We start from the raw sequence: 26,300 nt of genomic DNA, 5'->3' as shown, positions 1-26,300 counted from the left end.
GCCCCCGTGTGCTCTTTTTCCTGCAGTTCCATTTTGCAGATCTGGCATAAACCAAAGCACCCACGTGTGAGCTATCGTGAGATGCCACGCAAAGCAAGTAGACATCCCTAGGCTTTACCCAACAACAAATCTCATGTTTCCATCATTACACCCTCAGACACACACCATCTCTGATTCACTTTTATTCTCACAATAATAAAATAATTTACCAACCACAGTTACCATCATACTACATGCCTACAGTGCCTGTATGGGACACTGGAGTCAGAGGTCTCTGTGCCCCCACCCTTCAATCTCTTGCTAGAAACATTTATTTTAAACAAACTCAGCATTTTTAATTTCTCTCTCTCTCTCTCTCTCTCTCTCTCTCTCTCTCTCTCTCTCTCTCTCTCCCCCCTGAATAACAAAGATACTAACGGCCCAAAACAGGTCTTGAATTGGTCCAACGTGAAATGTGGCAGGTGGTACAGCTCAGTCGGTATAGCACAAAGCTCTTAATCTCAGTGTCGTGGGTTTGAGCCCCATTTTGGGTGAAAGATTCCTGCATTGCAGGGTGTTAGACTAGATGACCCTCGTGGTCCCTTTCCAACTCTACAATTCTATGATTTCAACCCAGGATTTTAAAAAAGAAAAAACAGGTATTTTGTTCAGTAAGGGCTGCCTGCCACCTGAATGATCCCAGTGCGGGATTTGTAAGATACATCACGGGGGGAGGACTGAGTGAGGTTCTGCAGAAGGAACCTACGTAGGTGTCTCCTGGGCCTTCGAACCACAGCTGGAGATGCCAGTGGCCAGAAGCAGCTGGAGTTAATGTCTGGGATTCCAGCTAAGCCCACTGGCGTGCAGCTCTTTGTGCTTCAGAGGTGCCAGGCTCGCGACTAACGCCCATGTACAACCGAACCCCTTGAGTGCTCATGCACAAGTCAGAAAGGAGGAGAGGAAGTGCCAGGGAGATTATGTGAAACACAAACGTGCCAGGCTGCCCAAGCCGTGCCTCCTGCTTTTTGCAGGGCTCCACTGTGCCCAGTAGAAACCGCAGAGTCTCTGGAGCGTCCAGCAGGGGCCACGGTCTTCATTTGCAGACGCTGACCCACTCCGTGAGCCGGCACTCCTCGCAGGCTACGAAGCAGCACCAATGGAACTTGCAGTTGCATCGCTCGCTGCGTGTCTGCCGCAGGATGTTGTGTCCCCGCCCGCAGCACAGGCTCTCGCAGTTGTCCATGCCCGGGCTGGTCTTGTTGCATAAGCGCCCTTGCGTCCCCATGGAGTCCAGTGCCGGCTCCCGCTCACAGAAGTCCGGTGACTTCTCAAAGTAGATCAGGTCGCTGATGCCGGCCCGGCGCCTCTGGCGGGCGTGGCTCAGCTCCATCTGCCCTGTGTTCCTGTTGTGGGGCCGGATCAGCATGGCCCCATAGAAGCGTTCCTTGAGCAGGGAGCCTACCAGGCGGAACTCAGGAGTCACCTGCCAGCAAGTCTTCAGTTGGCAGCTCCCTGAGGTGCCGTGGCACTTGCATTTCCTCCGCATGTTCTCCATCACCACCTGCCAGGGGCACAAGCAGACAGTGGTTAGCAGAATTCAGCTAAAGCTTTGCCTTGCACTGCAGTTTTGTATTCCCCTCTAGCACACCTTGTTCCCAATGGGCAGCTTGGCTTTGCCATCCCTTGGAACCAGTGTATGCTGCTGGGGCAAAGGGCTCTCTATGCAGTTTTGCCCAGTTGAAACAAGTGGCCACACAAAGGGTTCTCCAATGGCTTGCTTCATCTTGCTGGGCCAAGGAGAGCCACCAGAGCTCAAACTGCTACTTTCACGAAGCCGGATAGCACAATTCTTGAATACAGCAATAGCCCAACTTTCCAGGTGGAAAGAACAGGACTAAAATTGTATATAAAACATGGCTAACATGCAAACTAAAAACAAATATAAACAAAAGCATCATTACAAACAGTGTTAGCATCAATAACTCTTTAACACAAATGTAACTGCGGGCTTGTCCACACTTCCGCTTGTGCCGTCCCTAGAAAGCACAGATCCCAGCAGTTTTCCACTTGACCCACTCCTTTCCAAGGAAAAACCCACTCTTTAGCAATAGAATGGAACAAACGGCAATCTGGGGGAAACCCAAATTTCCATTTGCTCCAACTGAGCACTAAAGAGTGGTTTTCCCTAGGGGAAAACAGCAGAAGAAGAGGAAGTATGGATTAGCTCTAAATCATGTGTCTGGATGGGCTTGCCAAAACATTTTTTTTCAGACAGGTATCAAAGCGTTTATCCGCACTTCCTTTTCCTTTGCTCTTTCCAATCACACTCTGTGATTTAAAGCTCCATGTCCAAGTACCCTTTCCCCTGTCCCTTCTGGAGCTTTCCCTGTGAAAACCTACTCTTTAAAGCCCAATTGGAGCAAACATCAATTTGTGGAAAACCCGAATTAATGTTTGCACTGGTTCAACTTTAAACAGTGGGGTTTCATGGGGAAAGCTCGGGGCAAAACAAAAACAAAAAACTACTCGGACACAGAGTGCCTCTGCCTGGAAAAAGCAAGGAAAATGTAAGTGTGGATAAGCCCTTAAGTAGTATATAGAGGCACCTGCCTAACGTCAACAGGCAGAGAGTTCCAGAGTCACACTGACACAGCCGCCACACCAAAGTGCAGAATTAACATTCTACGGCACTTGTAAAAAGTGCAAGTAACACAGATCAAAGTGATCCAGTAGGCACATAGAGGGAAAGGCTTAGGAAAATTAGTCCCAAGTTGTTAAGGGCTGTAACAGCTTGAACTCAGCCTGGTACATCTGAATTTCAATAATGTGATTAATCATTGTCACCTATAACGGAGGGAGGAGAGGTCCTTCCGCATGTGGGATGTAGGTGTGAGCGGCATTTGCCCTTCCCAGGATTCCATATAAATAGATCCAAACTGTTCCCAGTTGCTATGGTGTTCATTAAGAGGTGGGATGAGGATAGTTTGTTCAACCCTGTATGGGTGCAGCTGTTGTACCTGGTTACATGCAGCGACGTGCGGTCAGGGATTACACGGCTGCAAGAGGGTAGGGCTGTTTGCAGAGTGAGAATGAAAGATGAAGCTGATGCTCTAAAATTATGCATCAGTAACTCAGATTTAGACAACGTTCATATCACAGGACCTTTTCATTTAAAAAGAAAGAGAAAAAAGCTGGCTTTTTAAAAAGGTACTTATCTCCCCCTCCCCCAACACACTTTATTTTGGAGTCTTGCTGCGAAGTACACAGGGCACTAAGGTTCCTTTCTGTAACTATAAAGGCAAGAAGTGTAAAAGCTACCTTTCGTGATTTCTGCAGGAAAAAACTAAAGCTAAAATGCATTTTTAAAAAATTGAAGCTGCAAATATGAACAGCACAATGTGTAATCACCCCTCCCTCTCAAATGGAAAGGTGTGTGTGTATACTACTTCCAAGTATTGAGCAACTGCATAGACAAAGGCCACAGAAGAGACATTTGAGTTTTGTTTTGGATTCCAAATTTCTGGTTCTGCGAGAAGAAATGTAACTTTCAACATCCTGATTTGGTTTCCCAAGCTCTAACTATTGCAACTGTGTTTATTCTGAGTTTTACTTGATCTGAAGCTCCATCTGGGACTCTGGACTGAAATGATTATTGTTATTAAAGTGGGCCCTGCCCAAGTTTATCATCTGAAGATCAAAACGAGACACATTAGGGAGGAAAGAAAAAGAAAAAGGGGAAGGAGCAGGGTCAATCAAGACTCTTCAGAGTAAAAACAGAGAAAATGAGTTGTTTGCCAGGTGGAAGGGTGAGAAATGGGATCCATGCAGGGAACAGAGAGTGCAAGTTTAGGACTGATTAAAGGGCTGGAAACTGTAGATAGAAAGGTCTAAGCAGCAATGCAGAGAGAAAGAAGAAATGATTGATACAGAAGAGGAGAACATTGAAATATCTGAATATACTCACAAGAGGTTTAAAGCTAAAACAGGGAGAAAGACAGACTGCTGCAAACTCATCAGGATAACCAGCATAAATGATCTCTCTCCAGTACAGGGAAGAGCTGCCTACTCATTGTATGGCCAACCATCTCCAGAATCTTGAGGGAGAATGCTTTTGCCCACCTGCCTGGTACCTATACTGAATGTTCAAATGTGTTCTCGCTACTAGAAAAAAACGTCCTGAAGCTGAGATTCACCAGGTATGGGGGGTGGGAGTGGAATCACCAACTAGAGAAGGGATGGAGGAAACTGTTTCTCCAGCTGCTGCTGAATTACAACGTCCATCATCCTTGACCATTGGCCATGGTGACTGGGGCTGCCAGGAGTTCAGTAACATCTGAAGGGCCAGAGATTCCCTGCCCCTGAGCTAGAGGGTCCGGCCATAGCATCTATCTCATATTATATTTGGATCCAGCTAAGATGACTGGTTTGGCACTGGGATGCAGAAGACCTTGGGGCTAATAGAGAATTAGATATATTGTACAACATAAGCTTCCACTTGATTGGCATGTAATGAGGCCCTGAAGGTTAAGTTACCTCTCTGTTTGACCTTGCATGTATGCTTGGAAGGCCTAGGTCAGGTGTGCGGTAACTTTGGCCCTCCAGCTGCTGCCGAACTACAACTGCCATCATCCTTGGCTATGGATCACACATGCTGGGCTGACAGGAGTTGTAGTTCAGCAACATGTGGCAGGCCAAAGGTACCCCATCGCTGGTCCAAGTATATTGGGAGGAGAATGCCTGAAAAGAAAGCAACTGGGAGGGAGGGTCAGCAGTGGCTTTGGTGTAAAGGGCAGGGGGCTAAGCCAACACTCATGAGTTCCTCTAGGAATAAAGATGGGCAACTTGGAAAGAAGCACCCAAGGTGTGATTCCCTGCATAAGATCATTTTAAATAAGTGGAACAAGCCTCAGCCTGGGATGACTTAATGCTGGATTCATCCTGGCTCAAGATGCGTGGGTGAAAAGACTCGTGAAGGATGTCCTTTTGCTGGCTTCCTGGGCAGAAGTGCCCTTGTGTGAGGTTGCTTCTACCCAAGGAAAAGCCCATGTGCAAAGGTGGTGGGAGGTGCTGTGGAGAGAGGGAATGTTCTTTATCCAAGTTTGGATAGGTTGCTAGGCAGAGAAGCCTACTTGCTGCTTGAATGCAGCTCGCCCATCACATGCTGGTCCCTCCCTCTAAGATCTGGAGGGTACAGGATTATGGGCCCCTGTCTGTTATGTGTACAGAGGCCTGGAGCAGTGGTGGAGTATGCTTGTACCTCCCCGACCGTCAGGCAGGCATGTTCCAACCAGGGAAGAGGTGACTGCCTCCAGCCTGGGAAATCCCGTCTTCCTAATGGGTGGGCGAAGGCAGGAGAGAGCTGGGACTGACAGAGTAAACTGATGCCACTTAGCCCAGACACCACTATTAAAGGGGCAAAAGCCCTGCCCTCTTTGGCATCTGGCCACCCTACACCATATCTATAGTCTCTGGGGCAGATCCCACAAGTGGACCCACATAGTCTCTTTGCCTTTCACTGCTGCTTGATGGCATGCAAGAACACAGCTCCACCTTATGAATTTCTGTCTGCCTCAAATGGCTATTCAAAGCACAACATCAGGAAACAACAATAATTGTTCTATCTTGTGTCTGTTCTTGGAACAACAGGCAAGAGTGGACAAGATGGGGGCCCTGGGAAGCCCAGCTGCAAGTCTGTGCCTATCTATGTAACCTATTTGAGGGGCAATTGGCAACACACCATTTCTCAGCATAATATACCTCACGGGGATGTGTAAGGAAATATAGAACAAATGCTGTAAAGCATTTTATACACTGTTCTTGCTACTGGCTTGGACTTACGGCAGTCTTTTCTGCTCTGTTTGCAAGTAGGAAACTATTAATATCAACGCACCTGGGAGGCATTTCAATACATAGTAGATTCTACCACAAGCGAATTAAGAATGTTATCAGGAAAACTGCCAATGTCTGTAAGTGTGTGTGTGTGTGTGTGTGTGTGTGTGTGTGTGTGTGTGAATGAAACAGTTTGCTACCCACCAAGCCAAACTCAGTGTACCAGTGAGGTTCACCTACCAGGTGTTTTGACAACCACCTTGCTCCTGCAGTCCCAGGTAAGGGCAAAAACAAGTGTTATCAGGCTCCTGGCAACCCATAGTACACTTTTTATGGCAAGTCACTAAGTGTGCAGACCTGCTCCATTTAGCTATATGCCACCTGCTCCTGCATGCATGCTATAGTAATTGTCAGGCAAGTGCACATGTAGAGGGAGTGCTGGTAGCAAGGAATAGGGAGAGGCTAGAGCCTTTTTAGAAGCTTGCCAGGGTGACCTGTCTGGTGACAAGAGGACAGGACAACAACTCAATCGATTTTATTGCATTAGCCATACGGCCATAGCATAATATACATAGAAATAACAACATAAAATGGGGGTGGGGAGATAAAAGTGGATGTCGGAGGACAGGACCAGATGGGAATTTTGGTCTGATTCAACAAGGCAAGTTATGTCCTTCATGGGTGCAGCTCTAGCCTTGCTAGCTCAGAGTTTTCCTAATGCCACAGCAATGCCAGTTGCCACAGATCCATCCCTTAACCAAGCACAGCTGCAGTACAGACTGCCTTGCCAAGCAAGCTCCTCCGTGCCTCTTAGAGAGACAAAAGGGGCCAGGGCAGGCACATGATACCAGCCTGCAGAGCAAGCCAGTGCCATCTGCCCACCAAGTGCTAGCCCTGCTGCTTGCACAGATTTGATGGCAAGATCAGCCACACACACCCCACACATGCCGAAAGCAGCAAGCACCACCCCCTGCTATGCAGGAACACTGTAATAAAGGAAATTAGCACCAAATTACAGAGCACTAATAGGCTGGGAGCCATTATCCCCCTTGCAACCCACCTAGTGGTTTGGAAACCATTTCCTGTGTGCTTCCCCTACTGGGGAAGGGTGCTGGGGAACAAAGTTCCCATCCTGCCCAAGGCAGGGGCTTCCCAAAGGAACAGCGGGAGGACAATGCTGCTCCCCCTCAGAGAAGCCCTCCAGAGTCTTCTTTCCTAAATCAGAGCTCTGTCTATACCATGCAGAGGGGATAACAAAAGGTCATTCACAGCAACCAGACAGGGGCATGTCTTCCTCTCCCCCACCTCCACTCACTCTCCAGCCCATTACGCTGAGCTTGAAAGTACAACTGTTCAAAGGACACCTAATCTCAAAGAACAGCTGCACAGTACAATCCTATTGCATGTTTACTTGGATGAAAATCCCACCAAGTTCAATGAAACTTACTTCCAAGTAAGTGTATATATAGGATTGCAGCTGTAGTCGGTTTTTTTCTTTTTTCTTTTTAAAGAAACAAACCACGAAGAGTCTTTTCTCTGGCAAGGGATCTACTGCAATTCTGTCAGCAAGGGACAGTTTCTGCAAGTGGGTGGAACACCCACCAGCATGTTCCAGGAAAGGCTTCGTAGGAGAAGCCAGAATGTGGGTCTCCTTGGATAGTGCTGGTAGGAGCCAAGGTTTAGTTTCTTCACTCCCAATATTCTACCCTTTAGGTCACAAAGAAAGCATCCGGTGGAAAACTGGTCCCAGGAGGGAGAAGGGCAGAGGGAATCAAAATGCTTTTTTAAAGAAAAAGATGCTTAACATGGTAAGAAATTGGGGACAAGTATCCCATCATCATGGGCCAGTTCTAAAAAAATCCTATTAGGGCTCCTCAAAATATGCCTAGTTTGTTCATATTAAGTAGAACTGCCACTTTATTAAATTAACTTGCAACTGAGAGATGTCCCATTCCTCCCTCCCAAGTCTCCCCTCTAAAACCCACCACAAGAACAAGCCCTTTCTATCACCTTGAAAGCCAGGTTACAGGTTTGAAAGGTCTTTTCTGAAGAATGCTCTCAAAGTCCTGCTATCAGCAAAGTGCTGCGATCAGTGCCCACTGGCTAAGTCTGATACACCATTTCAATACACTGTAGAAATACTACATTGGGGCATTGTGGGCAGCGCAGTCCCAGAACCCAGCTGGGGTACCTGGGTGTCAATGTAATGCAAACTGTGCAGCTGCCATGTGTCATTGCCACGCCCAATCACCCTTCTTAGATATATGCCTCTTTGACAGGGCCTTTTGTGGCTCCTGTGCTGCCTGGATCTTACTCTGCCGTCTCCTGGCAGTGACCATAGTCTTCTCATTGCACGCCTATCAAACATATTGCTATCATGTACACACAAACACACACACACCATCATTCTCCTGCTTCAAAGCAATTTCAGGTTAGTCCTAAGAGATGAAAGAAAGCCACACATTTTGGCTGGATATAGCAGTCAAACACTGTTTTAGCAACAAGGTGAGCCTTTCTGCTCCACAGGAGTAAAATAACATCTTTTTAACATTCTTTTTAACTGCCACTGGTCAAAAGAGCTTCACAAAGTGAAGATCAATGGGCAAGGTGCATTTGTAGCCAGTGTTCAAAACTCCCATTGTTCTAGGCACATTTTGCGACAGAGAATTTCATTAGGGTGAGCAGTTTCTGAGCTCTGGGCGCAGTATTGTGCCTAGATTTCAGATTAAAACTGCAGAGTGGAAGGAAAGGAGGACCTTTTTCTGCCTCCCCACTTCCAGCTACTCTCTGAAGACTGGAGAAGAGACCCTCTTAAGAATATTAGGGGGGTGGGCAGGGGAAGGACTAGACCATGTGAAAAATGAACGTAGTATTTTAGTTCAAGTTCATTCATTTTCAGCTTTGTATTCTGGAACGTGTCCAGCTTTGTATATCTGGAATTTTCAGCTTTGTATATCTGGAATGTGTCCAGAGGAGGGCAACCAAAATGGTCAAAGGCCTGGAAACGATGCCTTATGAAGAACGGCTAAGGGAGCTAGGCATGTTTAGCCTGGAGAAGAGGAGGTTAAGGGGTGATATGATAGCCATGTTCAAATATATAAAAGGATGTCACATAGAGGAGGGAGAAAGGTTGTTTTCTGCTGCTCCAGAGAAGCGGACACGGAGCAATGGTTCCAAACTACAAGAAAGAAGATTCCACCTAAACATTAGGAAGAACTTCCTGACAGTAAGAGCTGTTCGACAGTGGAATTTGCTGCCAAGGAGTGTGGTGGAGTCTCCTTCTTTGGAGGTCTTTAAGCAGAGGCTTGACAACCATATGTCAGGAGTGCTCTGATGGTGTTTCCTGCTTGGCAGGGGGTTGGACTCGATGGCCCTTGTGGTCTCTTCCAACTCTATGATTCTATGATTCTTGTTAAAAAAAAGGGTGCCTAGACATTCTGTTGTTGCGCCCATAACCTAGGTTTAAGATGCCATTTAGCTTCTACCTTTCATATCTCAGTTTCTAACACTGTAGCAATCCCTCCTTCCCAGCTATTGGACCTTCTTTGCCAACCAAGTTTACGCAGCGACTGGGGCGATGGAATAAAAACTTGCCCACAATATCTTTGCTTACTTTATTTTTAAATAATAATCAAACAGCTGCAAAACACCCCTTCTCACTACCATTCCTCAACAGCATTCCTTAACAGTATTCTATAACAGTACACACTATACCACTTGATCAACTTAAATACGTTTTTCAAATAAACAATTACCCTATCACATCGCTGCATTCGGTGCAGTAGGTAAACTCCCCCCTGCTAATTAGTTAAATTGTTAAGATACCTCAGGTGTGCTAAATTGTGAAAAGCTCACAGATGTGCTGCCATACAGGTTATAATTACAAACACACACACCTGAGTAGCACCACTGACCACATCAATATTAAGAAAACCCGACACCAGCTCCTAACACTGATACTGGATCCTAGTATGCGACTCACTCTAACATCTTTTTTATAGAGACACTTTCTGCCTCCTTGTTTTGCTTCCAGTGTTTTGAAAAACGGGTAACCCTTTGGTGAAACACATTCAAGGCTTTCCTTGCTGGTCACTAGAATTAAATTTCTGGCTGCCATTAGCTGTCAGATTTATCGACTCTTGGGGATCCAGCTCCTTTCCTCACTGAAGCATAATATCTTATACGTCATAATATCTTATACATCACGTATCCCCCCACAGATTTTTTATTTATATATATATATATATATATATATATATATATATATATATATATTAAAAAGGAGATTCCATTATCAGCCTGGGCATATTGTTCCATTCAAGTACCCTATCCCATACATAACCTCGATTTCCCTGGATTTGAAAAGCACTGATTCTTGTACCAACCTTGGTGGAACAATGGTTCTCCTAAATGCACAGATACAAAGCAGTGGCAGAGTGGTCTGACTCTGATGGATTAGGCAGAGAGTGCAGGGCTCCTTCCCCCTTGTCAAGGAGCCAAAAGGTCAGAGTTAGGGCAGGCTTGTTTACAGGAGGAAGGCTTAACCTGTATTAGCAGTCATTAACCTGGATTAGATTTCTCCTATATCAACACAGCAAGGGCATTTGAACTGCAGATTTTACCATTCCATCTCAAAGGAATGATAGAGACACTTCAGGCCAGTGATTTTCAACCAGTGTGTTGTGGCACCCTGGGGTGCCTTGAATGATGGTCAGGGTGCCTGCCTCTGTCCCTCTTTCCTTCCTTCCCTGCTTCCTCTGATGCCCTCTCACATCTCTGCCTCTCAAAGGGTTGTACAGCTGTTTGTTGCAGCAGCCCTTGGCAGTGCTGGCATGAAGTGGTCTTGCTTAACACATACGTGAGTTAGTTCTCAGTGGTATATATCAGTGGAACAGTCACTTGCTTTTCCAATGGATTCTTAAAACAGTCCTATTGGACCAACTCCCCAGCTCACTGCATACCTGCTTATTGTGTGAGAGGACTCCTACACCTTTTACAATTTACACAGAAGGCAAAGCTTCACCATGTATGACTTTTCACATCCAAGTCATGCAGAGGCAGAAAAGCCACCCATGACCCCTTCTAGAAAATTCTTGTAAGGCACTGGAGCACTTTCAGGATCTGGATGTGCCAGCCTTCAGTACTTGTAACTGATGAACTCATATAAATAGAAGTTGGCCCTATATGACTGGACATCTCTTTTGTATACCTTATTTTGAGATTACATGGGCTTCCTTCTATCCTAATGTGATGTATCTCAAGTACTGATGTTCACTGGGGCTGACTTTATAGTTAGGAATGGTGAATCCAAAATAGAGTTCAATTTACCATACATACATTGTGGCCACTTCACGTAATTGGTACTTTAAACATATATCATAAAATAAACTGATGAGCAAAAGACTGAAGGCTGTTATGATGTGTAACAATCCCAAATTACTGCAGATTGTCTTCTGAGTTCAGTGATGCAATTTTTAGGAACATTTCTTTTTAGGATGCAGGCTGAGAGGTAATAGAGGAAGTGAATGTGCTGGGAGAAGTCATTTTAAGGTAACAAGCTTTTCTGTCTGCAGTCATGCATCTATATTATTTAATTTGCAATGTTAAGCACTGCTCAGTTTCCACTTGCATATACTACCCTTGAGGATGTCTGGTGCACTAAGCTATAATTAGAACACTATTTCTCTTAAATTACAAAAAAATGTATTGTTAAGTAATCTCTCTCTCTAAAATATGGAACACATTATACTAGTGCTTGAACACCTGCACTGGCTTCCTGCTGCTTTCCAGGAACAATTCAAAGTGCTGGTTTTGAATTTTGACCTAAACAACTGAAGTTAAAATGAAATTAAGGTGTCTCCAATGCTTACTTCTACATTTGCATAGAGTGGTCACAGATTACACACAGCTCTGTTCACAGGTATCAAGTGCAGCCAAAAGCTATTTGTCTAGCAATGATAGTAGCCTTAAGTACAGTTGTGTCCAAACTTTTTTCAAAGAGGGCCAGATTTGATGAAGTGAAGGGCCGTGAAGGCTGACCAAAGGGCCGACCAAAGTTGTTGACCTTTTTTTTAGGATTTTACCCCAGGAAATAAACTGCCACAAGGGCCAAATTAAACAGACTGGTGGGCCAGATTAGGCCCCTGAAACGGACTCTGGACATGCCTGCCTTAAGAGATCCTCCGATCAATCATCTTGCTGCATAAATTAATCCATCCAAATGCTTGCCTAACACTTCCAGACTGTTGCCATTTTCAGGTGAGATTCAGGTAGGATTCATATACCATCAAATTCAGGTTGTGCAATTATAGTTGATTGGAAAGTCAACTAACAAACCCACCTCCCAAAAGATAAGACTTTTGGAAATAAGGGAAGTGATGGGATAATGTACTGGAAAGTGTGGGAGGTTAACTGACACTGCATCAAAGCAAGTGTGGGATAAACTTGCTTTGATGCAATGTCATCTAACCTCCCTGAAAACAAATCAGAATGAGTGCTCAATAAACCTATCACCTGGAAGCACCCTGCCTCTAAGAGGCTTCCCCATTCTCTTCAAGGGAGTGGGCAAGTCCATGCAGACATCCCTCTTTTTTTCTGATTGCATGATATTAGAAATAGGTGCATCAGATCAGATAGGTGTACCTATACAATGCAGGTGAGCAATCTGCAACTCTTGGCCCAACTTCCTGTGAGTGGCAAATGGGAAAAACAGGTGGAAAGGGACAAGGGAGGGGGAGAAGTGGGTGGCAAAAAGACAGAAAGGGAGTAGCTGTACCCACTTCTGACTCTACTGCTGTCTGACAGATTACTCCCACAGGAATGTGACCCTCAAATGTGTCCATCAATAGAAAAAAGTTGGCCCTCCCCAGCTGTACAGCTTAGAGATGACTGCACAATTTTTGCTAGGCTTACTTCCACTGAAAATGTCCATTGCCATTTTCTTCCCTTAGCAATTAACTTCTTCAGCCATCTTTTGTTATTATAAAACCACTTTCTAGTTGCAGGTAATGAATTAGTAATAGTAACTCTCACTGGATTTTCCTGTAGAACTATTAGTTGTGGGGGAATATAGAGGCTTGAACCTAGCTCAGATCATGGGTGGCCACCCACTCAAACTGTTCAGCATTTTAGCATTCAAACCTAAATCAGCAGAATGATGTGCCTGACTGAATCAAGCTTTTCTCGAAACCTCACAAATGCTCTTCTCCAAGATGGGGGTTACTGCACTGGCTGATCTACATCTCAGTATGTGCCATGCAGGAAAAAATGATTCTTTGACACCTTAAAAACTAAAATATATTGTAGCATAAGTTTTGATGGGCCAGAATCTACTTTGCCAGATGCATGTACAGATGATATCTCTACTACCTGCAGCTCGACGATTCCTCAGTGAACAACAAATATTCTGAATACAGAGGAATTTCAGAGATGTGCATGCAGATCATTAAGCAGATCAACAGCTTTAATCATCATGAGCTACTTTTGTGCAAGGAGACGGTGTCTGTGTGTTCACAGGGACAGGATTTTAAAAGCATGTTACAAAGGGCTGACTGTGGCGGTCAGACCCTGTTTTTCACGGAGCCGGTTCCTCCCGATCGGAGGAGCTCCGCCATTGCCGGAGGCGCTAACCCGGAAGTCTAGGAGCAAACTGCTTCTAATCATGGGTGTTCTATTTGCTTTCCAGTGAGCTTGGAATCAGACTTGAGTATGCAGAGTAATGGGGCCTTTTCTTATGGATTAAGTGGTTAAACAGAACAATAAATCTCTTGAATTACCATAATTTTCTTGCATGTTCCACACTTCTGCTTCATCTAAAATGCAAGTATGAGAAGCTGTGCATCAGGGAAGCAGAGATGAGGATGGCCCTACCATGCTATCATTTCTGCTGGTAAACAAACCACAATTGATGCTCTTGGTTCTCAGATTGCTCCAGGCAGGGATCAAGCACTGGCAGAATGCAAGCACAGTACACTATGGGAGGGCTTATCCACACTTACCTTTCCTCCGCTCTTTCCAGGCATGGTCCATGCTTTAAATCTTCATGTCCAAGCGCCCTTTCTCCCCACCCTTCTGGAGCTTTCCCCATGAAAACCTGCTCTTTAAAGCTCAATCAGAGCAAACAGCAATATGCCCAAACCCCAAACTGATGTTTGTTCCCACTGAATGCTAAACTGTGGGTGAGAGGAACTTGTGCCTGGAAAGAGCAGGGCAAAAGGTAAGTGTGGATAAGCCCTGACTCAAGTCTGCATCTGATTGCATCAGAAGTTGCCATCACATTAAATGCAGACAGCATTTCTCAGTTACGCTAGCCCTGTACAACCCATCTTGGACCAACCAGGTAGATGAGTGTCTGAGCTGGAATGATCAGCCTCGTTTATTTCTATAGATCAGGAACTGTCTGGGTTATTGACTCCCTCCCAGAAACCTTTTTCCAAGCCTTGACTCCAACTCCCCACCCAACCCATTGCTGCGCTTTCAGCTCACCTGCCGGCCAACACGGTTGTTGTGCAGTCTCATGCGAGAGTGGATGTCTCGGTAGGTCTCCCGGGAATCTAAGAAGTCCTTGGAAAATTTCTCCCCATAGTCCACATCGGGGCTGCAGCCCCCCCACTCCCAGGAGTCTTGCAGGCCTGGGGCCTCAGCTGGCATGTGTTCCAAGTGCACTCCATGCATCATCCCCTTGCCTCGGTTCATGGCCTCCAGCTGGAGACGGTGCAGCTTGAGACGGAAAGCTTCCTCATCCCCACGGCGCTTCTGGTCACAGCCACATGCCTGCAGCTTGCCCAGGGAGCATGCATTGGAGACAGCATGTACCACCCCTGCGGCTGCAATGGCATAGGCAAAAGCACTCTCACGGAAACCTGCAAGAAAGAGCACATTTCACTTAGTCACCATTGCAATGCTCACCACCCACATGAGATCTTCCATTGCATTTGCACAGTACAGTTGTGTGAAGGCTTAACGGCTTGCCCATGAGCTTATTCCAGGGATGGCGAAACCTGAAAGGGATGGCACTTCAGATTTTGCTTGGCTACATCTCCCTTCATCCCACGCTGGCTGGGGTTGATGGGAGTTGGAGTCTAACAACACCTGGAATGTGATAGATTCCCCAGTCCTTGTTGTGGCCCCCTTCCCCCTGCTGTCAGTCACACATAGCAGGGATTCCAACAGGCATGGCCTTTTCAAGTCACAGCAAAAATCACAGCACTTTACACCTTTGGCAATCCTATCCCCTCAAGTAACAGAGGTTTCAGGCAAGAGATTTTGGAGATAGGTGAAGGGTTAACCGGCCCCTCTTCAGCGCCACAGCCCTACCCTTTATCCAGCCCCACTCCCCAGCAGCTGCTTTTAACCAAGAAAAAGGCATTTGGAGACCTGATCATAGATCTTCCATATCACACTGTCTTTTGGCCCATAGGAAAACAACAAACTATGTTCCTTGATAAAGATGAGGCGGCAGTTCTGATCCCAGCCCCTCAGGAGGACAGATAAGGGACTGGTGTCCTTTTATTTCAGACAGCTGCTCAGCTTCAAAGCTTAAGCACTGCCTGATTGTTCATCCCCTTGTCTGATGGCCTAAGGCCTGTGAATGCTATCTTGTCAAACAGTCCCTGTCGCCTCCATGGGTGATTAGCTCCTAGACCTCTATATGTGCACATTGGGAGAGGAGTGTTCTTTGGCTCCTGTAGCACAACTCTTGCTTCACATCACATTAGGCCACGCTTGTGAAATAGGTGAGTAGAGTTCACCTCCAGATGATTAAGGAAGAATGAGTTTGCAAACTGGAATAAATTTATTCCCCCAACCCCCAAGCCCACTTGTGTGATGAAGTGAGCTATTAAAATTTGTTCTGCCAGGGGCCAGGCTGGTGACTTTATAGACAGAGTCTGTACTAGGCAGCATGAGGACTATGGGAGAAGGAGATACAGGGAAAACAGGATCTTGCCTGTGTATTCTTGGCTTCCTCCTGACATGCTTATCTGAACATGGGGGTACAGGTGAGTCAGATCTGAACACAAGCCGTAGCTCCACACTTTCACTGTCCAAATCTGTAGCAATTTCTTGCTCTTGTCACCCGCTTCAGTCTCTGTTGAATGATGCACAATTCCTACTATGCTGAGGTTACTGGACAATAGTGCTGAGTTATGACTACCCCATGGGTGTTAATGCTCTGGGGTGTATTGAGCCTCAGTCTCCACAACACAGTCCTCTTCCCTCTGCTACAAAAGGTCCTTCACTGACCACCTGACCCAGATAGACAGAAACAGAAACATGGAGCAGTTACTGCTTTCCTCTCCTCTGCCAGGATTCAAGGAGGCAAAAGGCAAGACCTTGCAGCTTTGGCCTTAAGACCTCTTTGGCAGCCATGGTAGTTGCTGCCTTACATTTTCCAGAATGGAGTTCCATCCAACATTCTGGGCTTTGAGCCTGGAAAGCCCTAGAGACCACCATGCCAGGGTCAAAAGATCCTACTAAGGCCCACTGTTGCAATGGACAAGGCAAAGAGCTTCCTGTTTAAAGCAACATTTGAAAACTAGGTGCAGAGTACGTTGACCACTGGTCTGCTATCTGGGCAATCCGTATTTTAAAGCTGGTTCTAAATGTGTTTTGTTGTATTTTTAACTATTGTTTTTGACCACTTCGTATTTTATAACAACTTGGGGGAAAGGTAAAATATATATTAAATAAACAGGCAGACTAGGCCTATGCTTACTTATTACCTTACTTATTAGAAATTATTTCCCCTGTACACAATGGACCTCACTCCTAAGTTAAAAGAGTGCACAGGGGTGCAGTGTTAAGGTAGTTGTCCTTTAGTCTCCTGTGCTCTGGTGTCATACTATTGCTTGGATCTCAGGCTGCTGCCAGAGGCCAAACTTTGGGGCCAGGAGTTGTACTAGCTGACCTTGGAGATCCATTCAAACCCTCCAGTTACAAGCAATTTGAATGGGAAGATGAGGATGGGAACTCTTAGGCACCATAGAGTCTCTCACCATTGCAAAGCTTGCCAGCTATAATTAGAGCACGTTTCTGGCTTTGGCTTTGTTTATACTCTCTGAGATGCGCTGGAGTCACGCAAGCTCCCACAGCACAAGCTGCAGGCTGCAAGCCCCATAGCCCAGCATTGTTTCACTGTGCAGAGGGGAATTTCCAGAACTGAGTTTATCAATGAGAGAAGACAAACTCTGCTCAAAAGTCTGCTGCCAGGGAAGGTTTCATATTACAAGCAGTAACACACATGAACACACACACACCCCGTGACAAAATATCCTATGCACGAAGGATTAAGTATGTGTGTTTTATGAAGTATGCAAGTACCCATCAGATAGATAAGATTTGTGATTAAGTGTGTTTATGAGGAGTTGGTGGCTTTTATTTAGGACAATAGAACCAGCCAATAAGCTGATTGCTATCTGGCCTAGTAAATCAGGCTAACCAGTTTCCTAACAATCCAGTATGTTGTTTTGGCTTAGACAGGCACTAATGAGAAGCCTTGGAATTTTAATTTGCACACATTTAGCTCTATTCATATATGCAAGTGAGCAATGACAACTCATCTGCCAGGAGAGGTAGCAATCCTATAAACACCCCAGTTTTCTTAGCAAGATCCAGTGGAACCAGCCAAGAGGCCCCAATGACACCTGTTTGTTTAATGCAGGCTCCCCAACATTTTGGGAAGTCGGAGATGCATTTGGAAATCTAAGAAATCAAAATGGGCAACACAAAATACCCACGTCACAGAAGAGAAACTGGCAATGCTTAGAAACACCCCCCCAAAAAAACCCACAAACAAAACACCTATACCCCACCAAAACAGGCAACATCTTGCCAGCAAACAGCAACCATGTACCATCTCACCAAACCTCCCAAAGTAAATATTAAAAAATCACTCAATTAAAAAACAAGAAGAGCAGAAAGCTGTGGCAGGTTCCGAGAGATGTGTCTGAGGGTACTGTGGCACCTACAGACACTACATTAAGGGCCCCAGGTTTAATGTGTCAAAGGGGATTTTTCTGTCTGAAGCCTCTGCTCCCAACTTTTCTCCCAGGTGGGCAACTGTGATTGCTAGTGTGGCATCATGACAGCCTCAAAGGCTAAGGAACCAATAGTGTTACCAAGGCAGCGCTGGGACTAAGCACCACCACTGAACCAGGGGTATCCTAGAATAAGATTCCAGAGATTCTGGGACCAAGAAGACAGAGATTGCTTAACTGGGAACTCCTGAGATTGGACCAGAGACTGCATCACTGCCTAGGACCAGCATACTTACCTCCCAGGGGCCTCATACCATGCACAGAGTTTGTGGGGAAACACAGGCAGCATGTCTGGCATGATCTCCCGTAGGGGCAGCAAAATGCAAGCCTCCAGGCCAAGAGCTGACCCTTTAAGGCCACCCACTTTTCAAGGCTGGGGTGGAACCCAGCATGGGGTTCCCCAACTGCCAAGGCATGAAAGGATTCATTACGGTCTCACACACTGTTGAAACATGTTGCTCACTAGGAGCTCTCCTTGGTGCTGCTTTGCAACCTCCCTGCCCCCCTGCCCCCATGGACTCTTCTTCATGACCTGATTAGGACACCAAAGAAGAAACAACCCAGAGGCCAGAAGTGAGACCAGGTTGCTTCCTCATTGAGCATTTAGTTTCAAATTGCCATGCATTGTTCACTCACATTCTGGAATCCTCTCATGTTTTCCCTAGTGCTGCTTCTGTCTTTTTTTTTCTTACTGCATAAGGTCAGATACTTTTGAAAGCAGAAGAGAAGGCAAAATATCTACCAATGTAGATGCTCTTGCCACTACTCTTCTGCCTGTTTTTTGAGGCAGTATCTGATTATCAGGATGGTGAACCTATCACAGTTCAGCACACATTCACTATAACCTTTGTAGCAGGTACCATTTTATAACACCATTCTAGTGCTAAGACAACTTTCTGACTAATCCAGAACAAAGACCACCCTGCTTCAATTTTCATCATGGCTATCTCAATTAGAATTCCCAAACCGATGCAGGTAAGCTCCACTGGGTTTGTTGGAGTTACTCACAAGGAAGTATACAGAGGTGATGTTTATTTTTTCAGTAGTAAAACAGACCAGTGCAGTTTTGGGGTTTTTTGGAAAGCGAGTGAAAGTAATTGCTTTCTCATTTTGCTAGATATACACATGGCAACAGCCTACCAACAAGTTATTAGACAATGTGGGGGGAGGGGGGCGGTGGCAAGTTCCTTCCCAAGTCAAACAACCAAGCGAAAAGTGAGTAAGTAATGACATTTAGTTGTAGCAAATAAAATACTGCTCTTTTTAATTGCTTTAGAACTATATAGAAAAGGGGAGGAACACTATAAAAAGCCAGGAATTGTAAGAAGGAACTGAAGTAGGACAGAAGACTGCGGCAACTTGGGGAGATATTGGGAGGCTACCAAAAATGAGGTTGGGGCCACCTATGGCTTAAAATGAAAGAGTGCTATAGCACTAGAACTCTAATTTAGAAAACAGAGGGCGAAAACCCTTTCTGGTCACCACCATTTCAGCAACATGCTTTCTTTCTTAGAAACTGCAAAACAATCCATAACAAACTTTTTTTTTTTTTGACATTTCATGAATAGCAATGAGCAATCATGCTTAAATGAATGAACTGCTAGCATTAAATAAATTGATTTTATTTTAAAGCATGGCTCACAACTTGTTTTCTAAGTGACCACTCAGCAAATTTGACCTTCCTTTCCCCCATTATGGCAGCTATGCCCACTGGTATTGATGGAACATAGCAGAATACATACACAAGAGAAACCTGTCTGGAAGCAGCCCTCATTTTGCATCCAAATATTCCTAGCTCCCACCATCATGCTCCCTCCCTCCCTCCCTCCCTCCCTCCCTCTCTCTCTCTCTCTCTCTCTCTCTCTCTCTCTCTCTCGGGTTTCTCTATCTCTGTTCCCAACTACAGCTTCCTAAATTTCTGGGCTTCAGTTTATGTCCAAACTTTCTAATTTCAGCATTCACTGTCCTGCCTATTCCACCATCCTTGAGCTGTGAATTATTTTCCTTTCCTTTTGATTGAATTATCTGAACTAGGCATGTGACACAGTTCTCTACTGAAGCTATGCAGGTCTGGTCCTGTAAGCTGCCTGGATGGGAAACTTTCTCTGAACCATATGCAAGTCTTTCCCAAGAGCTCTGGAAGGAGGAAATAAATATTTGCTATCAACAGTAGGCTAGGACCTCTCAGTCCCAGAAGCCCAAACACAACACTGTTATTTATTTATTTATTTATTTAACTATTAAACCAGGATTTTCATCCCATCCAAGGAAAGGGAGTGCAGAGAGCAAGTGCTGTAGTTGTGGGATGATAGGTGCTCAGTATGTTGTTCAAAGGCTGCCACAGACAGTATTGCACAAACGATGATCAAAGAGGCCATGGGGTGGCTTGAACAAAAAACAAAAGGGAATATCAAAGTAAATGTGGAAGGGGGGAGGTTTTGCATTCTCTCAGCAAAGGCAAAGTGAAAACCACCTATGTCGAAACTGAGGAAGTTAACTGAAGGGTAGTGATCTTTATTAGCTTCTTCGGGAATACTTATTGCAATGCATACAGGATTGTTGTTGTTTTACGCGTGACACATTCTGCTATTATTACTACTGAACATTGATACGCAATGATTATTGCAATGATTATTTGTTACTAAACAAACCCTATTAAGTTATCTCACGAACAAAATTATACACTGGGAGAATTGTGATCAGGTCACAGTAGTTTTACAGTGACCGCCAGGAGAGGGTGTGATTAGTTTCAGGGCTACAGTCCTAGATATAGTCAGCAGCAAACAACCCTAAAAACAACACTTTTGGACAGGACAATAGTCAAGGCCAGAATTAAAGGGAAGGAGTGTTATTCCTTTCACAACAGCTACCCTACATTGTAGCTCAGTGGGCAAGAAGCCTGCATGAAAAGGTCCTCTAGAACGAGAGGTCAAGTCCCACAGTGGTCCCAAAGGTTGCACATATGATGTACACAAATCTGTACACAGTACACTTCTGTTCGTTTCAGTGTGAAAGATACAGGCATTTTGGAAGGGAAACGAACAGCGGGCAAAGAGACAGGGAAGAATGAACACATCAGCAGCAACTCACAGTAAAGAGACAGTACCTTGAAAAGGCTGTAAATTCAGTGGGAAAGAGTAAAACAATGGGAAACAGAAGTGGGTGAGTTTGTCCCTCATACTTCTAAAATGGAAACGTAGTGACTACAAGCCACTAAAGTCCATCTTTGGGCAACCTGTTGGCAACAATAAGTTTAGATGGGAAAAGGAGACAAAATGTTCAGGTGGAGCTGCAGCACAGGACATACTGTCTCCCCCTGCTGCATTCCCCATCCTAAAGATGTCTGAAATGCATAATTGCTGAGAAGTGCAGCTTACCTATCAGCTGACCAACAGGAAACAGAGACAGGCAGTTGAAACAGTCATCGCTTTTATTGAGCAGCATCAACAGCGAAGGGAGTTCTGACAACATCTCATAAACATGGTTTTTTTTATTTGTGCAGGACCTCCATGCCTCTTGAGGACTAGATGGCTGGCAGGCAGCCCAGCAGGCAGCCCCCACCACTAAACTTCCACACTGGGTACATCTGCCACCTGCTACAATCCTGTATGCAGCCCACTTCCAAGAGACAGGAAGTCCGGGGTGAAAAAAATGATGGAAACCCCACACTGGAACAGCCAATTCCCCACAGGTCACTGCTGATACAGGCCTTGTTTGTGGTCTACACGGCATGTTGGCATTGGTTGCAGAAACATCTTTGCCTCTGGGAGTGTAGAAGGACCATCTCCACAGAGGTGGAGATAGTATCTAAGAAGGAGCAACAGTCGCCAAGAAGCAATTCCTGTGACTGGGTGTCCATGTGCAGCTGGCACATTAAAGTTGCCACCTATCCAGTCCCACTTCCCACTCTCCCATCAGCAGTTCCCCCTGATGTCACCTCTTGGGAAAAATAATGCAATCACTGAGACAATAGTCATCTATTCTGTACAGGAAGCTGCCGTGGAGCTCTGTCTCTGGTTAAAGTTTGTTCTGCTTCGTGTATCCCCAAGTCGGCTCCTACAAAAAAAGAAGTGTCATTAGTGTTTGGGTGGAGGGGAGGGGTCAGTGTTCACTAAATGTGGTTGTGTTCCCTATAGCCTTTCTCAGGACATTGCAGGAACTGATCTACAGAGAGAAGAGGGTTGTGGTCTGCAAAAACTCCCTGGCCTGCAGAGTGCATTATTACCCTGTGTTGGAGACACAGCCACAACCTTTCGGAGCAAGAGTGGGCTGTTAAGCCAGTACACTTTGAGCCACATTGCAAAGGGAGACTTTGTGCTCCTGGGTGCTTTTGAGTGTTCAGGACTTCTTGGGCTGCTCAAGGGAGAGGGGTATATAGGATATTCAGGAGTCATACTCTGAAGCGTAGGTGCCACTTTCCTGACCAAGGTCTTGTCTTGCTTACCTTGCTCTGTTCCTGCAGCCCCGAATGCAGCCTGGGTTTAACAGTTCATCTCTGCAGCAGGAGGACCTGTAACGTTCTGAGGGAGGACAAGTGTCATCATTTGCTCTTTTCATATTTGTCGTTGCCTTGGCTGTTTGTGCAAAAGTGCTCCCCTTAAGAACACAAGAAGCACCTGCTGGATCATGCCAATGGCGCATCTAGTCAAGCATCCTGTACTCCCAGTGCTCAACCAAATGCCTGTGGAAAATCTCCACCAAGTTCTCACTTGGGTAACTGCAACCTTCTAGACATGGGGGCAGACTGATGTAGCCCCATGCTACAACATCACATACATGCCATGCAGCTTAATATACAAGCTGAATTCCTTTACGTGTATACTCCTGTGCATGATTTGCTCCTGAATGAATCACAATCCTATCCTCCAGTACATTTTTGCAGGGTGGGCATATAGAGCATAAGTGTCATTACAACATGGTGGAACCAACTTTTGAGGGAGCTCAGAACCAGGTCTCAGCTTCACATATCTTCTCATGCCTGTTTGGCCCAATGTTTGCTCCTTACATCTGCATTTTGTATTGCAGGTGCAAAATGGCATAACTGCATAGGCATAGCACTGTCATCTGCCAGCACAGCAGAATTTAGACCACACTGCACATGTCTCTTTCATAGAATACAGCAGGCCATCTGCCACCATCCCGTTTCCAACAGATCCTCACTTTGCAATGGGCTGTAAAGGAGCTTCACCAACATGAACAGCCTGCTAGGAGAGGCTGTTTTTGCAAGTGTCTTTTGTCTGCTAAATATGTAGGTAAGGAAATTCATACTGTGAACATCTTGTTGACACAATGTACAACAATTACAAGAGAATATAATACTGCTGGAAGTTCCCACAGAGCTACAAAAATGCAGAGGAAAAACTACACACCCATAGCTGCATAAATCCTGCAAAATAATGAGATGTTGCTATATGATAAAGTTTTGAGCACGCAAAGGTAAATCTGATTTTCTGTTCCTCTACAACAAATTGCTAAAACGTCTCTCCAATGGAGTTCCTCTTGGTATACAGCATCTGAACTGACTGCAGTGTGCTCTAGTAACAGAGGGCTCCTCAGTTAGTTCCACGGTTTCTCCGGCAATGTCAAAATTTGGATGATTTCCTGCCCAGGGTGCAGGGAGAGTCTGCCATGTCCCAAGTGCTGCTGCCTACTGCTTCCCCCTTCCCAACTCCTCCAAAGGCTATGCAGCCAGCCAGTTGAAACATGCCTCCCTTTCCCTCTCCTCTGCCCCATCTCCCTCGTTCCCTAATTAAACTGCAGGTGAACCCGCCAGGGACTGGCAACACGCCAGACCTTGAGCTCTCTGCTGCGGATCTTAACTTGCCTCCCTCCATCTTCCAAAGCAGCCCCTGAGACCTTGAGCGCTCTAGCTGCAGAGGGCTGTGCTAGGGAGGTAAGAGACAGCCTCCTCTTTGCAGGACTTCCTAGGTGGAATTCAATGTTGCTCTTCCAATTTTTCCATCTGCAAAACCGTTCCCCTCTCCTCCCTCAGCATGCCCTTTCTCCAAGCCAATTTCAGGGGCATTGGGGGCATGCAAGGGGAGGGGAGAGTCCCATTATGCAAGCTGATGCAGCTGCTTAGGTGAATCCCAACCACTGTTATCTATACAGTGGTACCTTGGGTTAAGAACTTAATTCATTCTGGAGGTCCGTTCTTAACCTGAAACTGCTCTTAACCTGAGGTACCACTTTAGCTAATGGGGCCTCCCGCTGCAGCCACGCCGCCACCACACAATTTCTGTTCTCATCCTGAAGCAAAGTTCTTAACCCGAGGTACTATTTCTGGATTAGTGGAGTCTGTAACCGAAGTGTCTGTAACCTGAAGTGTCTGTAACCTGAGGTTCCACTGTATATGCCTAAACACTGCCAATGGTCAATTTCTTTCGCATCATAACAAACTTGAGATATATGTAGGTCATAATCAACCCATTTTACAGATAAGGCATTGAGGGTGAGAACCAGTGAATTCTGGATCCATGGCTAGGCAGAAGTTTTAACATTATAAGACTGCAAAAGAGTTCAGGGGAGTATAGCCTAACAATGAGAATCAAGGACAAGCCCTGTGCTGAAACATATTTTGGGAGCCCCTCAGCTCAGCCTAATGGCACTCTTTTTGACCTGACAGTTTTAACAAAGATGGACACAGACAAATGACACCCCCCCTCCTGACACAAAGGTGGGTTTGCATGTGAAAATGAGGTGCTAACAAGATATATACAAGTGGGTTGTGCATATTCTATGGTTCTATTGTCTTGTGTGAAGATACATTTGTGAGTAAGTGTCACTCACTTGCGCATCCTTTTACACTTGCTTCCATGCCACACAGGAAAGGTCTCATAAGAGCACATTGCATGTTTCAGGCTCTTCCATTCTACCCTGTTCCTATCCTTGTGCCTCCCAGAAAGCATTGTGATTGTCAGTGCACTGGCTTTATCACCAACTTCCACAGCTACACTGGGCTTGGCAAAATAGCCACTGCTCCTAAGTCGTGTGGTAACAGCCACCATGTCCTGATTTTCAGAGAATTTTGAGGGAGCCTAATCCCATTTGCAGGCAGCTGTTGGGCACTTTGGGAAGATTCAGAATTTAGGATGTTGCAGAGAAGGCCTTGGTTGGCTGGAATCCTGCTCTGTAGAGAGTAATGTAACATTTAAACTGGCACTGGCAAGAGCCCAAGGAATCAAGGAACTATTAAACAGATTCTCTGGACAGGATTTAATAGCAGTAATGTTTTAAGTACCTTAATCAGATAGAAGTATAGCTGGGAGCTGGAAATTGTTAGTTTCTTATGAGAAAAGGTAGAAATGTTAAGAGGAGGAGAATTAATCATAAGCTCCCCCAGGCTGGGGAAAAGGAAGAAAGCAATAGGATTATTCATCTCTTCATGGGCTTCCTAAAAACAAACATTATACAGTTGAATAACTGACAAATCTAAGGTAGATAGGGAGAAAGAGAGCAGAATATTTTGACTGATCTTCCTGTCCTACTCCCACATACGAGGGAATCCATTCTTTCACTATCCCGACTAAGCTTCTATCAAACTCATGTCCAGCTAATGATCTTCAACATCATGCTGGAGAACATGCCATGTGATGTGCACCAAAAGACATAGAACTTGAGGGACCCTCTAGACTGGTGGTTTTCTGCAACATAACATTGGCACAATAACAGTACATTAGTGGCAGATTCATCTCTTTCTTTCTTTTTGGAGATCACTCGTAGCTGAGTAAGATTGTCTTTCATGAAAACAGTCTCAACAGTGAGCCCGTGACTGTGGAGGCCAATTCTGGATCCACACGTCCTTCCACAAGTGGGACATAGGTTTCCGTGTGGGAGTTGATCACGGTGAGGGTTTGCCAAAAGTGCCTTCCTCTTAGCTCGTTTCTCCTTTTCACCCTGAGTTCATGTTTCTTCAAACTCCACGACACCTTTGATAAAGGCTGTTCTCCTATTGAAGCGCAGAGTGTTTGAGGACCAGGACATTCACAGGGAAACCAAAATGCTTGTTTAGAAAGCCATTGTACTACAAACTTTACTGTACACTTGCAAAACATGGACCACTTATAAATACATCTCCAACTCCTCAAAAGATTCCATCAACGGTGTCTCCCAAAAATTGTACACATCACTTGGGAAGACAGGCGAACTAATGTCAGTGTACTGAAAGAAGCAAAGATCACCAGTGTCAAAGCAATGAGTCTTCAACGTTAACTTTGTTGGTAGATTCATACTGGCTTGTTCACACACCATTCGGCTTTATTAGTTGTTCTGAGATGCTTCCCCAATACGACTGCCTTCTGAGGCAGTCACCTCACCTTGCCTCATGGGTGGACCAGCCCTGAACAAAGATCTACATTGGGATCTGCTGCCTCTGTGGATTCTGCCACCTGAGGCAGTCGCTTCACCTTGCCTCATGGGTGGACCAGCCCTGCAGATGCTTCATTTAGCACCCCCACC

General features: G+C 45.4%; 1 protein-coding gene and 1 long non-coding RNA gene across 2 annotated transcripts in view; one reads left to right on the top strand and one right to left on the bottom strand.

Annotated features, from left to right (window-relative positions):
* Positions 1–382: 382 nt before the first annotated feature.
* WNT10A (Wnt family member 10A) overlaps positions 383–26,300 on the bottom strand; it is a 43,026-nt gene continuing 17,108 nt past the window's right edge. Inside the window, exons 3-4 of the mRNA XM_079969133.1 lie at positions 14,293–14,669; positions 383–1,540 (exon numbers count right to left, since the gene is read on the bottom strand). Coding sequence (XP_079825259.1) covers positions 1,073–1,540; positions 14,293–14,669 — 845 coding nt within the window. The 3' untranslated portion in view covers positions 383–1,072. The remainder of the gene's footprint in view (positions 1,541–14,292; positions 14,670–26,300) is intronic.
* On the top strand, positions 7,284–14,285 carry LOC307212510. The gene is made up of 3 exons (XR_013837023.1): positions 7,284–7,616; positions 11,303–11,358; positions 14,195–14,285. It is a non-coding gene; the product is annotated as an uncharacterized lncRNA (long non-coding RNA).

Source organism: Podarcis cretensis (genome assembly GCF_951804945.1).
Source record: "Podarcis cretensis genome assembly, chromosome: 1".
Classification (NCBI taxonomy): domain Eukaryota; kingdom Metazoa; phylum Chordata; class Lepidosauria; order Squamata; family Lacertidae; genus Podarcis; species Podarcis cretensis.
The sequence above is the reverse complement of the archived record's forward strand: the minus strand, read 5'-3'. Positions and strand labels throughout refer to the sequence as shown.